The 14,580-nt window shown below is 39.3% G+C and overlaps 1 protein-coding gene across 2 annotated transcripts in view; it reads left to right on the forward strand.

The window, feature by feature from the left end:
* Positions 1 to 14,580, forward strand: part of Arhgap44 (Rho GTPase activating protein 44) — a 172,662-nt gene that overhangs the window by 76,437 nt on the left and 81,645 nt on the right. For both annotated transcript variants that reach the window (XM_076869168.1, XM_076869167.1), the window contains exons 2-3: positions 12,660 to 12,699; positions 13,726 to 13,830. In XM_076869168.1, coding sequence (XP_076725283.1) covers positions 12,660 to 12,699; positions 13,726 to 13,830 — 145 coding nt within the window. The remainder of the gene's footprint in view (positions 1 to 12,659; positions 12,700 to 13,725; positions 13,831 to 14,580) is intronic.

The raw sequence follows: 14,580 nt of genomic DNA on the forward strand, positions 1-14,580 counted from the left end.
CATAATAAAAATTTTTAGATCAGGTGAATTTTCCTTCAGGATTTTGGTATTTTCCTTCAGGATTTTGGTATTGCTTTGTTATATTCCAGTATCGATTATTGCCAATAAATTCTGCTTTCGATCTGATAAATTGTAGTTTGATAACTTCCTTGTCTCCGAGGGCCTTCCAGGATCTCTTCCTTATTTTTCACTGTGTCCTGACAGACCAGGACCCTTTCAGCTAGAGGACTTATGTATTTTGTCAGCTCTGTAAAAATCATTATTTTTTTTCTCTTTCTCTTTCATACTTTCTCATTCTGTTTTCCCCATCTTCCTCCATTTCCTGGAACTTCTAATATAATTTCCTTCCTGAAGTATTTTTTTCTGATTCTACCTTTTTCACAGGATTCTGTTTTTGTCTTATGGGTGCCTTTGTCTAGAAACCAGTAGGGATTTTTTGGTTTGTTTGTTAATCTAGACATTTTCTGGGCCCAAATTAGTTCTGTTGTATCATTGTTTTCAAAACAGATTTGTCCCAACATTAGAATAACTCTGCCACTCGTTTTCCCCTCTCCTGTCCCCTGACTTCCAAGACAGTCTTCCTGTCCTTAACTTAATTCTCTTTTTAAATAGCTTTTTGTTGCTGCTAAGGGATAGCTTCTGAGAGATTCTCTACTATTTCAGCCCTTCCCCCAGGTCTCTGCCTGGTAGATCTTCCCAGCCTCCAGGGTCTGCCATGCCCATCTCCTTCAGAAAACCTTTCTCAGTGACACTCCCAAACCTCTCCTCCAGTCTCACTCTTGTACAGCTTAATATCATTTGAGAAACTTTAGGAAAAAGCCAATCATTGCTCTAATGATTTTAAGACTGGAGGAACTATTGGAAATTCCAAAAACATCGAATAATTGTACCTTTTCTCAGAATGAGATTCACCTTAAAATGCGATTGTCCATCATCAGTGTATTCAGCTAGGACTGCGTCGAACTGTCGTGATAGAAACCCTCCTCCCAGCAGCTTCGGAACGATTGTCTCTGTAGAATAAGCCCAGGCATAAGTGGTTGTTGGAGTTGGAGCAGAAGCTCTCTAAAGTCAGGTCTGAACATCTCTGTAGTTCACTCTGCCAATCCTTCAGGTTTCCAAGGTGGGTTGCTGATGCTCCTACCACCATGTCTGCATTCAAAACAGGAAGAAGATAAAGAGCCTGGCAGCTGATGTCCTAGTCATTCCTTACCAGGAAGACAGAGCTTTCACAGATGACCCTGTGGCACAGTTCTTGCTTTTGTCTTGTGGCCTAGGACCAGGTCGCATGTGTATTCCTGTTTTCAAAGGAAACTGTGACAACGTGGGCCTTCCACCCTTTAAAGTGGGAGGCGATAAAGAGGAAATGGTTGGTCAAGAAGAAGCCACTTCACGTTCGGCCGCAAGAGCCCTGCAGGGAACGGGTGGCGTTTGTGTTCATTTGTGCCAAGGTTCACACTCTGTTTCCATATGCATTTGTAGACCGCCTACAATGTCACAGCAGACATGCTGTGGGTGCAGACGTGAGGGGCATCCCAGAGGGGCTTGTTGGGAGGACAAGGGGAAGTTAGGAAGACCTGGAGCTTAGGTCTTAGGGACAGGTCCGAGGGTAGGCGATGGCTGGGGCCAGAAAGTGGGGAAAATGTAGATGACCTTGAAGAGAAGGAACTGCTGACTGCAGGTGGGCTTTAGCGCAAGGATTTTGGGTTTTATTTCATTGGCCAGGAGTTCTAAATAGGCATCCGAATCTTCTGGAGGGTTTATCAGATCACACCGTACTGGTCTGTGCTCCCAGAGTGACTGATTCGATTAGTCTGAGCAGGGGCCTGGGATTTTGCATCTCTAACAGGTTCTAGAAGGGGTCCTGATGCCGCTGGTCCATGCTCAACCCCTGTGGCATCTTAGAGTAAGGCAGTGATTTGATGCAGAGGAGCCCAATTTTCTCATCTTAAAAAAAAAAAAAAAAAAAAAAGGGCATGACCACCATCCCTCCCACTGGTTTTAGGAGGTACAATTGTATGAAATTTATTTTCTTCTTTTTTTTTTCTTCTGGCATCTGGAGCCTCATCAGGAAGAAACTTCCTAGTTCTTCCTAGAAGGAACAAGTCACTTGCCTGCAAACCCACGTTGATATGCAAACTAGCTGATCCAGACCAGACCCAGCTCTTTTTATCAGACTCTTGCCCTCCAGGCCCTCAGTCATTCCAGGGCCAGGCACTGGACAACCAGGGGCCAGCCCTTAGAGCCCAGGGCCTGGCAGAATTATTAGGACTCCCCAGCCGTATGCCCGCTCTCTTGCTTACCACCTTTCCCATTCCTTCCTACAGGAATCTCAACCAAGGCTTCTGCTCCTACTCCCGCCTTGTTCTAGTCAGTTGTTTTTGCTGTTGGGAAACTAAAAGACCCGGCAAGAGCAGTTTTAGAGGAGGATTAGTTTATTGGGGAGCTCATGGCTTCAGAGGTCTCTGTCCATAGACAGCAGGCTCCATTCCTCAGGGTTCAAGGTGAGATAAAACATCATGGTGGAAGAGTGTGGTGGAGGGAAGTGGCTGAAGACATCATGTCAAGAAGCAGAGACTAAGATCATTTTACCCAATATGTACCCCAAAGGCATGACCCTAGTGACCCTCCTCCTCCTCCAGCCACACCCTACCAACCTACAGTTTCCCCTCAGTTCGTCCCTATCAACAGGGACTGCAGGTGGAAGAATCTGATGAACATGGTTTTTTTTGTGTGTGTTTGCTTTTGATTTTCATGAACATCATTCGTGCAAAGTTTATGCCTAAGTAAGTACCTAGTCCTTGGTTTTTGTTAATTTTTATCATATCTTCTGTTTGTTGCACAGATGACATATTTTTGCATTTTTTTTTTTTTTTTTTTACAAAACATAGTATGAAAAAAAGCCATGAACCTGCTACAGGAGTTCAGACCAAAACACAGATAATTGTGTTGATGCCACCAATATACGTTTCCCCAGTTCACTGATTGGGTCAAGACTCTTCACAAACCACTCATTTCACCTCTAACCCTTCTTGCATTGTCTCACACATGATCTTTGGGGGGATACCTCATATCTAAACCATAATACCCTCGGTCTCTCCGGCTCCTGCTTAGTGCGGTGCTTCCTCGGGTGGCCTGCTTGGTGTGCCATTACCGCTGGCTTTGAAGAATCATGAGTAGAAGCTTCTTCACGACGGTCACTTGCAAGTCCGAGTGGCTCACTGTCGATCCCTGATGGTAACACAGCCTGGTTACATTGCACAGTAGCGATACAGCGATACAAAGCCCTTGCAGAGCCACTTCTAGCCATCAGGCAAAAGGCTGTGGCCGTGCATGGAGGGCCTCTTAGGAGGAATGTCTAGAGGTGTCGTGAGTGATGAAGGGGAGATGGAGATGGTTAGATGGGAGCAAGGCTCTGTGGTGGTCCAGGGCCAAGCTCTGTGGTGCCTCCCTTGAGACGGTGCAAATAGAAATGGGACCATAGGTACTAAAAAGACTCGCTTAAAATTTCATCAGTGTTGCAAATGGACAACGGGTGTGTCTGAAATGGTTTGTGTAGAAGGCAGTTTGTGCTTTATGAAGAAGCAGCTTCCCTGCTTCCTTCAGTGTTTTCTCTGATGACAGCGAAGACCCCCGTTCCTTGGCTTGTAGGCCTAATAAAGGTCCTTTTGTGCTGAGGCCTGAAAACCGAGGTTGCATGTCAGGGAAGATTTCCAGAGTAAAGATGGACCGTGACCATTACTTTTCTTCAACTTCACATTCCAGCAGCCTGTACAGAGCCTGTTGTTCAGTGAGACCGTGCTTATTAAGGATGCCACTTGAAATATGTTTTCCTATTTTTAAAGATGAGCGAATAACTGATGAGCTAAAATCAAACCATTTTGTTCACTGCAGAACTTCTCAGAGCCTTTAATCTTTTCACAGGACTCCTTTCAGGGAGAGTACAGTATTCACAGTTTTGCTAACCCATTTGTCCATGGAACCTTTTCCTCCTGAGCATCTTATGGGTCTTTTTTTTTTTTTTTTTTTTTTTTTTTTCATGGAACACATTTTGGGAAATGCCTCTGTGACCTAACAGTCTGATGCACAACACTGGTGACAATCAAGGTTTTCTGTGGGTGGTGTTGATTGTTCTTCTGAACCACTGTAATAGAACAGGATGCCATTTTTTTAGATCAGTTTGCCAGGGCTCTGGTTTGCTTTTAGTCAGTTGAGTAAAAAATTTAAAAAGTCATGACTTGTCCCCCGATGTCAACTCCACAGTGCTGTCATCCTGCGGAGTGACTCAGCTCTTGAAAATGGTCCTTTAGTGCTCCTTGTCCTGATGATGAACGATGTTCTTTGATTTACAAAGATGAGGTTTAAAATACCAGCCCTTCTTAAAAATAGCCTCCCTCCTGGGGCTGCCTCTCTTGCTTGAAGATCAGCTTCCCCAGGTCCAGGTCTTCTGGCTGAGGTGCTTCAGGAGCCGGGAAGCAGGGAGTGTGGAAGAGTGGACCTCCTTTTGCTTCTTCCAGCTCTACCATAACGAATCTTTTTGTCAGTAAAACATGTTCTAGAATTTTCTTAAATCTCTGTGATCTTCAGATAAGCTTACGACCCCTTCCCATTTTTAGGATCAAACTCCAGCAGAATTTGTCTCCAATACAAGAGCTTTGGGGATCTTCAAAGGAGAGAGCTGGATGCTATTTAGTTACATTATTTTTTTTATTGGTTATTTTAATTTATATGTAATTGATGTGTAGTTGCTGTAGCTAACTAACAAGATGCCCTAAAACTTGGAACTAATTTATTTTTATTTTATTTTATTTTATTTTTTGGGGGGGTACCAGAGATTGAACTCAGGGCACCCGATCGCTGGGCCACATCTCCAGCCCTATTTTGTATTTTATTTAGTGACAGGGTCTCAGTGAGTTGCTTAGTGCCTTGCTTTTGCTGAGGCTGGCCTTGAACTTGCGATCCTCCTGCCTTAGCCTCTTGAACCGCTGGGATTACAGGCATGCACCACAGCGACCGATAGTAACTTATTTTTAAGCAAAAAGTAGTAAAAACTTTAAAGCAAGTGTTACAGTTCATATGTGTATGGGTGCTTGTGGGTGAAACTATTCATTGTAGAACTTTTCAGAGCCTTTAATATTTTGATGGGACTGTAGGTGGAAGAATCTGATGAACATGGTATTTTTTGTGCGTTTGCTTTTGATTTTCATGAACATCATTCGTGCAAAGTTTATGCCTAAGTACCTAGTCCTTGGTTTTTGTTAATTTTTATCATATCTTCTGTTTGTTGCATAGATGTCATATTTTTGCATTTGTTATGAAACATAGTGTGAAAAAAAGCCATGAACCTGCTACATGAGTTCAGACCAAAACACAGATAATTGTGTTGATGCCACCAATATATGTTTCCCCAATCCAGTCTCCTTCCCTTTCCTGGAGATAATATTTAAAATTTGGTATTTATAATTCTCTTGCTTTCTTTTTAAAAAATTTTTAGTTGGCTTACTTTGCCTATTGGTCCTCTGAAGTTCCATCCATTTTCCTGCAAATGACATAATTTAATTCTTCCCTTTGATTGAATGAAACCCCATGATGTATACATACTGCATTTCTTTATCCATTCACCTGTTGATGGACACCCAGGCAGGTTCTGTAGTTTGGCTATACTGAATCATGCTGCGGTCAACAGGGTATGCATGCATCACTATTAGCTTGCTGATTCCCATTCTTTTCTTGCTTTCTTTTTATTTTGCTACATATGTATTTATCCCTTTACAATATGTTGTTTATTGGTATTTGGTTTTGAGCTTTATGAAAATAGTTTTATTTAAGTAAAATTTTCTATTCAATATTGTACTTCTAAGATTTCACCCACGTTGTTTTGGGTAAATTTTATTTCATATCTATCTCTCTCTCTCTCTCTCTCTCTCTCTCTCTCTCTTTTCCTGTATGACATGTCACTACATAAATACATTCCAACTTCTTTATTTTCTTGATGGCTATTTTTTTGAATGCAGATCCCAACCCATTGTGATAGTGAATTTTCAATTTCATGACCTCAGTAGAAAATATTAGTGTGTATCAAACATAGAAAGAAGGAGGATTGTTCTTTTAAAAGGCATTTCATTTGGATACCCAGTTTCAGTGTTAACTGGACTAGAGTTGACACATTGTTTCTACGATGCTTTTGTTAACAATCCTTAGTTCCAGGCCCTGCATGTCCTTAACCTTTAAGACTGTCAGATGTCTCCATTTTTTTTTTTTTTTGCCAAAATGATATGTGTAAAATGGTATTTCTTTGTGGTTTTAATTTGCATATTCCTGATCACTAGCAAAGTTGGACCAAGTTTTCATACATCTATTAACCATTACAATTTCTTCTCTTAAAAAAGTGCTAGTCTTTAGTCTATTTTCCCATAGAGGTGATCTTTTTCTTCTTGACTGGAAGGAATTCTTGACACAGTCTAAATATTAATTCTTTGATGGTGACTTTTTTTTTTTTTTTACATGAATCTTTTTCCAGTGTCTGGCTTCTTTTTTACTGTTTTTAAGAAGCCATTGTAACAGAAATTAACTTTAATGTGAACATATGTTAGTCTTTTAGAATAGTCTTTATTTTCAAAAGTGTAATTCCATGGTCAATATATAAGATATTTAATATTTTTTTCCTAGAAGTTTTAATGTCTTGCCTTTTATGTTTAGAGTTTTAATTTATTAGGACTTGACATTTATACATGATGTTGAATAGAAACCCTATTTCTCCTCCTGCCTCCATAAAGAATTGGCCCCATACTGCTTACTAAATAACATTTTTCTCTATCCTCATCAGTGAATGTTCCTGATTGTAGGTGACACCCTGCTGTCTGTGGTGTCCTGCCTCTCAATGGCTCTGTTCCTGGGTGTTCTTTGTTCTACTGATCATTGTGAACATTGACATAATTAATTTTTTCACTACTGTGACTTTTACAAGTTTTGGTATCTGATATTGAAGATTCCCCAACTTCTTATTCCCAAGGATGATCTTGATTTTTCTTAAGCTCTCTTTTGCATTTTCATATAAATTTTAGGCTTCCCTTGTTAAATTATTTTTTTAATTTGTATTAAAATTTTTTGATTGACGTCTCAATAATATGAACAGACATCGTGACAACATTAATTATTCTCATTCACAAATGCAGTGTATTTCTCTGTTTATTTGCCTGTATTAGTATCTTTTACTAACTTTAAAATTTTTCTTCCATGGGAATACTGCCCATGTTAAATTTATTCTATTTTTTTTGCTGTATTAAATTAGTTTTTTTTCCACATTTTTATTTTGTGCAATATAGTTGGACCTAGTGATGGGATTTGTTGTCACATGTTTGTACATGCACACAATGTAACAATATAATTTAGCCAATGTCACTCCCCAGCACTTCCCTACTCTTCTCTCTTTTTAGGAGATCCACCCCAACCTTTGTTTTCCTTTTTAACTCTCTAGCTTCCACAGAGGACAGAAAACATTAGGACCCTTAACCTTTTGATTTTGACTTATTAAATTATTTTTAAAATTTGGTTTTCTGAGTATTTACTGACTATATTAATTTTGTTATTCTAATCTTATATCTAATCAACCTTTCTAAATTTTATAATAATTTCTGTAAATTACTTTGAGTTTACTTCTGGGTGAACATCATCTTCATATGATGTTATTTTAGTTTTTTTTTCTTTTCATTTTAAAATCTTTTATTTCAGTTGTTTATTGAACTGGAGAGACTGTGATAATAGGAATTCTTATTTTATTCTTGATTTAAAGAGACTGTTTTCATTAAGAATAAGATTTCTAACCAATGTGATTCTGCAACCTGTATACTCAGAAAAATGAGAAATTATACCCCATCTGATTCAAATGTATGATATGTCAAGATCATTGTCCTATCATGTGTAACTAATTAAAACAAATAAAAATAAATAAATTAATAAGAGATAAGATTTCTAGGAATATTTTTTTTTAAAAAATCAAGTTATGGATTTTCCTTTTTTGTAATTTTTCATGAACATGCTTTGAATTTTATTAAATTGTATCTTCGAGAAAGTCTTGTTTTTTGTCATTTGGCAGTGTGATGAATTACACTTGCGGACTTCTAAAATTAACCACTCTTGCATTCTAGCAATTAATCTAACTTGTTCAAAATGTGCTAATTTATTTTGTCTGGAAGTTTTGTATCCTTGTGTTATTAATACATGTGACTGATTTTTAATTTTCTTTACATTGTCCTTCTCTAGTTTTGGTGTCAAGTCTTAGCATACATGGCGCTTTTTTTTTTTTTTCCTGTCTTCTTATGTTCTTTTTTAAGAGTTTAATAAGGAGGTGGAGGGTACAACTCTGTGGGTGAGGCCCTGGGTTCCATCCCCAGCAGTGAAAGTAGAGAAAAGAGAAAAACAAACCAAAGAAAATAAATAACTTCTATTTCTCCTCAAAAGTCTGTTTCTGTTAGAAATCGTTTGATATATCTATTCTTCTCTTTTCCCTTCATACTTATTGAGTCTTTGTCTTTGTTACAGCCTTTATTATTAGCATAGAGCAAGATTTTTTTTTCTAAGCTATCCATCTCTAGTTTCTAACTGGGATATTTAGTCCATGTGTATTTTGTTATCACATTTAAACTTGTGTCTACATTTTACTTTGTGTCCTCTCTACGTTGCTTTGCCCACCACTGTTTTTCCTTTTGCTTTAATTGTTAAGTTTTTCATGATTTCATCTGTCAGTTTGACAGATATGTACTCTATTTCTGTCCTTGCAGTGGTTATCTTTGAATGTTGATCACGTTTTAGCTTCACAAAATCAAAGTTGTTATTTTAGTTCCTCTAAAGAACAAACACTAGGAGCTTAGAATATTTAACCCCAAGCACTTTCCCTCCTGGATTTGCATGACATTGTTGTCTAATATCTCAGTTCTATCTTTAAAAGACCTTTTTTTTTTTTTTCACTTTTAAAATTGACAAAAAGTAATGCAATTAGAGAAATGCAAATCAAAACCACTCTAAGATTTCATCTCGCTCCTGTCAGAATGGCAGCTATTATGCATACAAACAACAGTAAGTATTGGTGAGGTTGTGGGGGAGAAGGCACATTCATACACTGCTGGTGGGATTGCAAATTGGTGCAGCCAATATGGAAAGCAGTATGGAGATTTCTTGGAAAATTGGGTCTGGAACCACCATTTGACCCAGCTATCCCTCCCCTCGGTCTATACCCAAAGGACTTAAAAACAGCATATTACAGGGACACAGCCACATCAATGTTTATAGCAGCACAATTCACAATAGCTAAACTGTGGAACCAAATAGATGCCCTTCAATAGATGAATGGATAAAAACAATAGCATATACACACAATGGAATATTACTCAGCAATAAAAAGAATAAAATCATGGCATTTGCAGGTGAACGGATGGGGTTAGAGAAGATAATGCTAAGTGAAGTTATCCAATCCCAAAAAACCAAATGCTGAATGTTTTCTTTGATAATAAGGAGCTGATTCATTGTAGGGTAGGGAGAGGGAGCATGGGAGGAATAGATGAACTCTAAATAGGGCAGAGAAAGTTGGAGGGGAAGGGATGGGCATGGGGTAATTAATGATGGTGGAATGTGATGATCATGATTATCCAAAGTACAGGTATGAAGACACGAATTGGTGTGAAAATACTGTATATACAACCAGAGCTATGAAAAATTGTGCTCTATATGTCTAATAAGAATTGTAATGCATTCCATTGTCATATATAAATAAATAAACAAAAAAAATTTCGACTAATGTATATGATGATAATTACTGTGTTCCCCATTTTATTTTTATCTTATTAAATGTCATTTACAAATTTTAAAAAAAAATGACATAAAGTAAGATCTACTCTTTTGATAGACTTCTTTGAGTTTCAACATGTATATAGATCTGTGTAACCACTGCCACGAACAGAATACAGGATGATTCCCTAGTTCCTCTGGGTTGTAGTCAAACCCTGATCTATGATTCCCTGTTCCTCTGGGTTGTAGTCAAACCCCCACCCCCAATCCATGCCACTGCTGCTTCCTTTTCCTTACCTGTGGCTTGGCTTTTCCAGCATTGCATACCGATGGGGTCAATATGCGTGTAGCTTCTTGGAAAGGTCTCTTGTACCCTGAGCACAACGCTGAGCACTCCCGTGGTATGGCTGCGTATCCCTACACTTCTCCCTATTCTGTTCCTAGTTTTTGCAGAATGGTGTCCCTGCTGCACCCAGAGCTTATACTGTTGTGCAGTGTGTCAACTCGCTGTCCTGTTGGGGCACAGGCGGCTTGCCTCCAGACTGTCAGTATTGCAAGCCAGGTTGTACAAGCATTCACAAGTGTTTTGGAGCATGTGGATTTTTTAAACATGAAATCTTGATTGCTCCCTAATAGTTTGTCTGGGTCATACACAAGTGAATATATATATTAAGGAACTGCCGCACTGCTTCCACAGTGGCCATACCAGTTTGCACAGCTTAACCCCCAGCTGTCAGTTGTTCTTGCTGTTATAGAGGTGTGTGTATGTGTGTGTGTGTGTGTGTGTGTGTATGTGTGTTTGTGTGTTTGTGTGTGTGTGGCCTTTCTGACACTCGTATCTAATTTTGGTATCGATTGACGTTCTCCTAATAGACTATAAGCTTCTCATCTTATGCTCTTTGCCATCAGAATATTTTCCTTTCTAAAGTTTCTGTTCTTTTTTTATTTTTTTTTACCATTTTAATGAGTTTTTTCTTATTATTGAGTTTGAGAGCTCTTCATATAGATACAATTTTTTTTTTTCAGATTTCTGCTGCACAAGTATTTTCCGTCTTTTTGTGAGTCATTGGTTCATCTTTAACTGTATCTTTTCCGCAGCAAAAGTGCTTCTTTTTAAGGAGGTCTTAATATGTGAGTTTTTTTTCTTTTATGACTCATGATTTTGATGATATAGTTAAGAATTGAGTGTCTCAACCAAGGTCAAAGATATTTTTTCCCGTGTTTTCTTTAAAATTTTTATAATCTTAATTTTTTTATTGAAGCCCTTGCTCTATTTGTGAATTAATTGTTATGCAATATGAAGACTGGACTGGAGTTCATATTTTTGTGTATTACTGTGTTCCATTGCATTTCCTTAGCTGTTGCTTCTGTTAGAGTCGTCTTTGCCTGCATCAAGATTACTTGGTCTTCCTTGTCTAGGTCTGTTTCTAAATTCTTTGTTCTGTCCTATTGATTTAGGTTTCTGTCCTTTTGCCAACTCCATACTCTTAAAATATATATATATATATAGTTGTAGTTGGACACAACACCTTTATTTTATTTATTTATATTTTTGTGGTGCTGAGGATCATACCCAGCACCTCTCACGTGCTAGGTGAGTGCTCTACCACTGAGCTACGACCCCAGCTCCTACACCATACTCTTTTGATTATTTAATTTTTCAGTAGTTTTAAAAATTAGATCATGAAAGTCCTACAGCTTTAGTTTTCTTTCTAGAAATAGTTCCAGTTCTTTTGCTTCCTTTGTACTTTAGTATCAATTTTTGAGTTGGTTGTCTGTCTCTATAGCAGACCTTGTTACCTCTGGTTGGCGTTGTGTTTAATCTGTGGTCATATGGGGGGAAATTGTCATCTTTCCTGTGTTGAGTTTTCTAGCCGACAGAGTCGGTATGTCTCTGCATTTATTTAGATCTTCTGTGATTTCTTTCACACGAGTTTGTGGTTTTCAGCCTGCAGGTTCTGTATGTATTTTGATGGATCCATACCTGAGCGGTGTGTTTTTTTGTAAGCAATTGCCAGAGCTTTTTTTTTTTGGGGGGGGGGTGGTGGCTGTGATAGGGCACCAGGGATTGAACCCAAGGGTGCTCAACCCCTGAACCTCACCGCCAGCCCTTTTTATATATTTATTTTTAAATATTGAGACAGGGTCTTGCCAAGTCGCTTAGGGCCTCACTAAGTTGCTGAGGCTGGCTTTGAACTCGAGATTCTCCTGCCTCAGCCTCCTGGGCTGGTCAATGCTGTTTTAACAACTTTAACATTTGTATGCTTTTTACTAATATGTAGAGATTCAGTTAATTTTTGTATGTATATCTTGTGTCGTGAAATCTGGCTGATTCCATTTTTTCTAGGATTTTTTTTTTTTTTGTGGGTTTCATGGCATTTTCCACATTCATGACATCTGTGGACAGGGACCTCACTCCTGGTGGTCAGACCTTGGTGGTGGCTTTTGCTTTCAATATCAGAACTCAATGCTTGTTGTCTACTGATCTCAGATTTCTGCTACTTTTTCTTACTTATTTGGGGGAGGCCGAGGTGTACGATTATGGAAACCTGCTTCATTCTGCTAGTGAAAAATGAGAAAAACAAACAAAAAAAAACAAACAAAAGAAGTATGTTTGTTGTCCTTAATTCAGGTCCCATTTGTATCCGGAAACTTGAGAGTGTCTTGTTTGCCTGTTTGCTGGTGTGCTGGGTTATTTAAGGTTCCTAGAATTGCCTCAGTATACTTTTGCTAGGAGTTTCTGCTATAATATCTCTGTTTCTCTAGGGTTGCCGTAAGAGAAGAGAGTGGCGAGTAACTGTAAGATTGTATGTTTTTTTTCTTAAAGTGATTTAAATTTAATTTTACTGATATATATTTCTTGAAATTTTTCTCTTTAGGGCAGAAAAGACTGAAGTCCTGAGTGAAGACCTTCTTCAGGTAAGGCTATCACTGACCGCGTGGCTCAGGGACACCAGAGATGCTTGCCCTTCCAGGACTCAGCCATTGCCTGTGCTTTCTTCCACTGCGCTCTCTGCACCTCCTACAAACTGGAGATCCAACTTTTTGTCTTACATGACAGTGTTTGACATTTTGAATACAGTTGACCCCAACTCCCTCACTTCCACTGAAAAGACATTCTAGATATTCTTAGACATCCAGTTGGTTTTATTACGAGATATTTGTGAGCTAGGAGGATTTTTTTCTCCTGCCTTAAGTGTATGTAAGTCCACATCTGTAGATTCAAACAACTATGGGTCCAAAATATTGGAAAACAGGCCTGGGGGCCTGGCTCAGTGGCAGAGTGCTTTTCTTGCATGTGCAAGTCCTGGGTTTAATTCTCAGCACTGGAGGGGAATGAATGAATGAATGAATGAATGAATGAATAGATATATGAAATGAACAAACAAATATATATATATACACACATACACACACACATATAGTATATGTTCATGTATAAATAAATAGATTGAATTACATTGAGAAACAAATTTTGTCAGTCAGTACTGAACACATAATAGAATTTTTTTTTCTTGTCATTATTCCCCAAACAACGCAGTATAACTATTATGTGTATGAGATTTATATTGATTAGATTTTTAAAGTTAACCTAGAGATGATTTAAAGAATATATAGGAGGATGGGTGTAGGTTACATGCCATTTGATACAAGGGACAGGAGCATTTGTAGATTTTGTATCCATGGGCTGTCCTGGAACACATGGCCTGCAGACCCAGGGACAGCTGTGCTGGTTTAGGTGGGGTCCTCAAGGAGAGGTTTAGAGTCTCTGTTAGCAGGAGAGCCCCAGAGTCTGTGACTACACCCGCCACCCCAGCTCTCCAGCACTGGGTGTTGCCTTCCTAGAAGTCCTTGTCTCTGTGAAAACATGACTGCGCAGACTGACATCCCCACTTCTCCCGACCTTGCCTGCACCCGTGACGCCTCCCGCTGTTCTGTCTGCAGGTGGAGAAGCGCCTGGAGCTGGTGAAGCAAGTATCCCACAGCACACACAAGAAGCTCACTGCGTGTCTGCAGGGCCAGCAGGGGGCCGAGGCCGACAAGCGCTCTGTAAGTGCCTTCCGCTGCACCCCCCAGCCCCCCAGGGCCTCATTTCTTGTGGCTGTTAGTGAAGCCCTATGTGTGTCTGTGAATCAGCCAAGCACACCTAGCTTCTTGTTTCTGTAGAGTGAGGACCTTTCCCACAGTTCTAATTCCTTAGCCCTGGTTAGAGAATTGCTCATTCCTCATGCAAGGTGAGGTCCCTCTCATCCTCCCCCAGGGTAGGACCACCAGGAGAATGGCCCAGGCATACTTAAAATCCCACCTGCAGGGAAACTTTATCCTCGATGGTGGACATCTTTCCCCTGAGTCAGCTCATTCCTAGAGTCCATTAGCTTCAATGGTATCTTATGATTGCATAAGAAAAATTATACCATGGTTTCAGAGGTTACAAGTGACCTATAAAGGCCCTTGGAAACGGTTTTCACTGTAATGAGACAATAAAGAGCTTCTGCTAAATAAAGCTACTCTAACGTCTTTGTTTATAACCTACATCGGTAATAACAGGCGTCGTGTGATGTTCTATTTCACAGTCTTTGCTGTAAACCATCTTTACAGTCTCACTTCCCTCTTGACCCTAACTCCCTGGCTTCCACTGAAAAGATATTCTTGGACATTCACTCGGTTTTGCAAGCTACGAGGACCTTTTCCCCTGCCTTGAATGTACAGTCTACATGTTTTGTGTCTGTTGGATTTATTTATTTTTTTGACCTGAAGTTGTTGTTGACTTCTGCTTGCTGTGGTCTCCTTGAATCCCTG

Source organism: Callospermophilus lateralis, chromosome 11, assembly GCF_048772815.1.
Source record: "Callospermophilus lateralis isolate mCalLat2 chromosome 11, mCalLat2.hap1, whole genome shotgun sequence".
NCBI classification, from domain to species: domain Eukaryota; kingdom Metazoa; phylum Chordata; class Mammalia; order Rodentia; family Sciuridae; genus Callospermophilus; species Callospermophilus lateralis.